Source organism: Chrysochloris asiatica, unplaced genomic scaffold, assembly GCF_000296735.1.
Source record: "Chrysochloris asiatica unplaced genomic scaffold, ChrAsi1.0 scaffold00078, whole genome shotgun sequence".
Lineage (NCBI taxonomy): Eukaryota > Metazoa > Chordata > Mammalia > Afrosoricida > Chrysochloridae > Chrysochloris > Chrysochloris asiatica.
The window spans coordinates 2,940,062-2,944,313 of record NW_006408596.1 but is presented as its reverse complement, the minus strand read 5'-3'; the positions used below and the strand labels follow the sequence as shown (position 1 = coordinate 2,944,313).

Genomic DNA, 4,252 nt, shown 5'->3' with positions numbered 1-4,252 from the left:
AACTTCAGCCCCCTCACAAAATCCAAAACAGCTCATTAGAACAAATCAATATAATTTATTAAATAGGTTCCCTGAGGACTCTTTCAAAGAGCATTAATAACTCTTTGACAATAAATATCAATAAATTAACAGAGCTGCCACCTCCAGCCCTTATAAAAATATAGTTAGAATAAGAAAGATTTTAGTCAGTAGAAGGAAAACATCCTCAAAATAGCAAAATTATAACAATGACATAGTTGGAAATCTTTTTTCAAAAGTTAATGAAGCATTTAAAATGCTCAGTCCTCCAAGGCTGGTCCGTCCGTCTGTGGACTGGCCAGCAAGAAGAATGAGTAGCTGAGAGCAGAGTTCACACACTGCCCCATTAGTCAGCTTTTTGAGGCTCTGTACGTTTCTGTCATTCTAAAAGGAACAAGGTCACCCACGTGGCCTTAACTGGACTTTGGTATCCAGAGTCCAACAACTTGGTCCATGCAATTCGAAAACTGCTTTAAAATCGTAAAGATGAAGCGTTTACGTTCAAAGGATCGTTCAGGTACAGAAACCTCCATTTTGGGCAAGTCTTGAGAGCAGAGCTTCTCCAGCTGTCTGATGATCTCATCGATGAGAGTTTGGTTCTGACTTAGCGGGCGAATCGTCTGGAAGTAGGTCAGGATGGCTGAGCTGTTGAGGCTGTTTGGGGGCTTGGGGTCAGAGGTCAGACAAGGCAGCCTGTAACTGCTTCTCTCTGTTACCCCTTTCTCTTCCTTCTGCTGTGGGGTGAGGGAAGAAGAGTTGAGCCTGACATTCACAGTAAGAGCTCCAATCCCAACAGCGGCACCTGAGTGCTCCGTCTGAGGCTGGCTTCTGCTTAGTGCATCTCCTTTGCCATCCCCTTGTCAACACAACCACCCTGTGTGGCAGTGGCTGGCTTTCCCGAGGGGCCCCAAGATCAAGTGGCAGGTTCAGGATGCCACTCAGGCCAGACCAGTGATGTTGGAGGTCCTCAGCAAGTGGGGTTTTGTGCTTGTCTGCAAGGCCTCCCGGGTCCTAGGGAGAGTCTTTCCAGCCATGTCAAGTACCCATGACCACTTTCTCCCCCTTCTTAAGGACTAATAGCTTTGGGTTTTGACTGAATCACTCTGAGCCCCTCATTAGCCTAAAGGATCTTGGCACCTTTAAATCAGTATGAAGACTATTAAAGGTTATGTACCATGTCATCAGAGAAAATAGATTTATTAGCAATACTGTTAAAGATTGCTTAGACATATTTTGGACTCCTGGCGTGGATCTGTAGGATCAGCACTGGACTGTGAACTACAAGGTTGGCTGTTCAAACTCACCACCTGCTCCTCAGAAAACCCTATACAGGGTCGCTATGAGTCGGAACTGACTAGATGGCACTTACCAACAACAAAGACCTATCTTAATACATTATTGGATATTAATATCTAAAAGCTTGCCTCCTGTGTCTAAAAGTCAAATGTTGGGAGAACAGAAAGAGAGAAGGAGCCTCACAATTGTTCCCACTGTGTGATCTTTATTGTTTGTTCACCAAAAGCTATTTCTGAGGTACTGCCTTGATTACAAGGAGACCTAGTGCAGAATTTAAAGCACTCAGTGGTTAACTGAAAGGTCAACAGTTCAAACCCACTAGCCACTCCACAGGAGAACGATGAGACAGTCTGCTTCCTTAAAGATTTACAGCCTTGGAAACCCAGAAGGGGCCGTTCTCTCTGTCCTAGCGGTCACTATGAATCAGAATAGACTTGGCAGCAGTGGGTTTGGTGTTTGGATCTGGTTTGATGACAACCCTGAGGATGTGAAGGCATATGCATTTCCCTTTTATACAGCATTACCCTGTACACGACGGAGGGCTGGCTCAGCAAAGCCCCTTATAGAAGCAGACGGTGTCCTGATTCAACAGATAAAGTCACAAGAGGCCCTCCAGGGGACCCTCATACTGATGTGAGAGTTCTGCCTTGTCTGGGGGGTCTTTCACAGTGTATGTTGGCTTTCGTTGCTTGCCAGCCTATCTCTAAGGATGGCTGGAAAACTTGAATACTACTGTGAATCACTATGCCTATTAAAGTCAGCCCTTTAATACATGAGAAATAAGGGAGCGTCTGGCTATCTGGGCTAAAGTCAGCCTCTGATACCTCTGTCAGTACATATCTTTACTCTCATAAACACCCAGTCATCACCTGCCTAGTTTATTCTGTCTCTTGCTGGCCTCTGCTTAGCTCTATCTTCAGATTTGAAAAGAGCAGGCCACTTCTAGGGGCAATCGAGACCGTGTTTTAAAACAGGTTTGCTGAAGAAATCTCTAGAGCACTTACATAGTTCTCCAAAACTGTCTTTGCAGTGTACTGTAATTCCTTAATTATACTCTGCAGATGTCGTGACGGTGTCGGTTGGATGGGTAACGTAGAGGTAGACAGCAAGGTTCCCATACAGCACAGAAGAAACAGAGCACACTTCTTGGAACCTGGAGAAAGAAAACAGTGAAGTGAGTAACGTGGGTCCGATACCCCGGCTGCAGTGAGTCACATAAGCCATTGACCCCTGGGTCAAGCCCCTCTAGGGTCTTCATTTCTGTCTAGTAAGAGGAGTGTGCATGAGAAATGTTACCTGTGTGGGAGATCATGGTGAATAAGAGCAAGGTCTGCCCTGGCAGTAGCTTCAGCAACAAGACCCACACGTTTGCCATGGTCATCAGAGCTATATAAAGGGCCAGTCGTGGCAAGGAAGATTAACCAATGTCCCGCCCATGGCAATTCATTGCTCAGCTTTTCTCCAGAAAACATCTGCAAAATTCTGCCACCCAAGGTTGGCTGAAAACTGTGCTGGGGGAGGAAGTGTTGAGGTTACCCTCAAGGTAGGCAGATGCCTGACTCAGTACAGACAGAGGAAGGCACACACATCTTTGCCATTTCTTCTTGGAAAGAGCTCATTGATCTGGCTAATAGAAACGTTAAAGCCCAGAGTTGACAAGCACAACCACAAGGGAATAGCTGAGTTACAAGGAGTTGAGGGCCACAGGGAATTTCTGGAGAGGGTCACAATGAGTGGGCGCATACGTAAAGCTGGCATGGGGTTTGAAAAATGTATTATCTTTGGAAATTTCTGAATACGCAAGGTGCGGGTACAGCCTTGATAAGCACAGAGACTGTGGTAAGCAGAAGGCTTCGTCTCCATTCCATTTCGTCTTGAACGCAGTAGGACTTTCATCTGTGTCTTAGCAACCCTAGACCATGGAACCAGAATTGCACACAGAGCTCCTTTGTTGAAATCACTTATTCATTTTCTGAATGGTTCCTTTGATCAGGCACTGTTCTAGGACTCAGGAAGAGTCACGTCAAAATCAGATGAGGCCCCTGAATCGCTTCATGAGAAGTCAGTGTTCTAGTGAACAAAAGGCCAAGAAATGATGAGGCATCGATAAGAACTTGATGCATTAAAAAATAAAACAAGGTGATGGGATAGAAAGTGACAGATGAGCTCCTTTAAGTCAGGTGATCACAAAAAGTGTCTCTAAGGTGATATTTAAGCTGAGACCTGAAAGATGAGAAGGAGTTGGCCATGGAAAGATCTGGAGAAAGAGTGTTCCAAGGGAGGAGAGGGGATACAAATACAAAGTCCTCAGGCCAAAAAAAAAAAAAGTCCTCAGGCAAAATGAGCTTGCTGTGTTCAAATAACAGAAAGGCAGTCACAGTGGCTGGAGTGAAGTGAGAAACAGGCAAATACTGCAAAGGTAGGCAGGGACCAGATGGCGTGGGGCCCTGTAGGCCATAACAGCAAGCTTGGGCTTTATTCCAGTGTGATGAGACACCAGTGGCCATCTTGAAAACTTCCACCAAGTTCTAAGGCTGGAAGCAAGTAAATACAGAGTCTGCTGGATTAGACAGGACTGTGAGAGTCCAGGCTGATGATGATGATGGTGGCTTGGAACTTGGTGGAAATGGCTAGAGTTGGAGTCTACAGAAGTAGCTGATGGAGTGGACATGGGAGATTAAGAAGACCTCGATTAAGATTGACTCGTGCGTTCTTGGGTGGATGATATGCAGCAAGGGAAGAGATGTCTGGGCAGGGGAAACCAAGAGTCCTGTTTTCAAGTTAGCCAGTGGTCATCTCTTAGATATCAAGTCATTAGCTGAATGTGAGTCAAGACCTTAGGGATGAGGTCAGATCTGGAAAAGTCTGTTGAACCCAAGTTGCACAATCAGAGATACAACCAGGAACTTCCTTCCACACTTGTTCCCAAGTCTCTCTC

The 4,252-nt window shown here is 45.5% G+C and overlaps 1 protein-coding gene across 1 annotated transcript; it reads right to left on the bottom strand.

The window, feature by feature from the left end:
- Window positions 1–431: 431 nt before the first annotated feature.
- Window positions 432–2,689, bottom strand: IL31 (interleukin 31). Its single transcript, XM_006865489.1, has 3 exons — window positions 2,611–2,689; window positions 2,319–2,467; window positions 432–752 (listed from the first exon to the last, which is right to left on the bottom strand). The coding sequence occupies exons 1-3, from the start codon at window positions 2,687–2,689 to the stop codon at window positions 432–434; spliced, it is 549 nt and encodes a 182-aa protein (XP_006865551.1).
- Window positions 2,690–4,252: the final 1,563 nt, after the last annotated feature.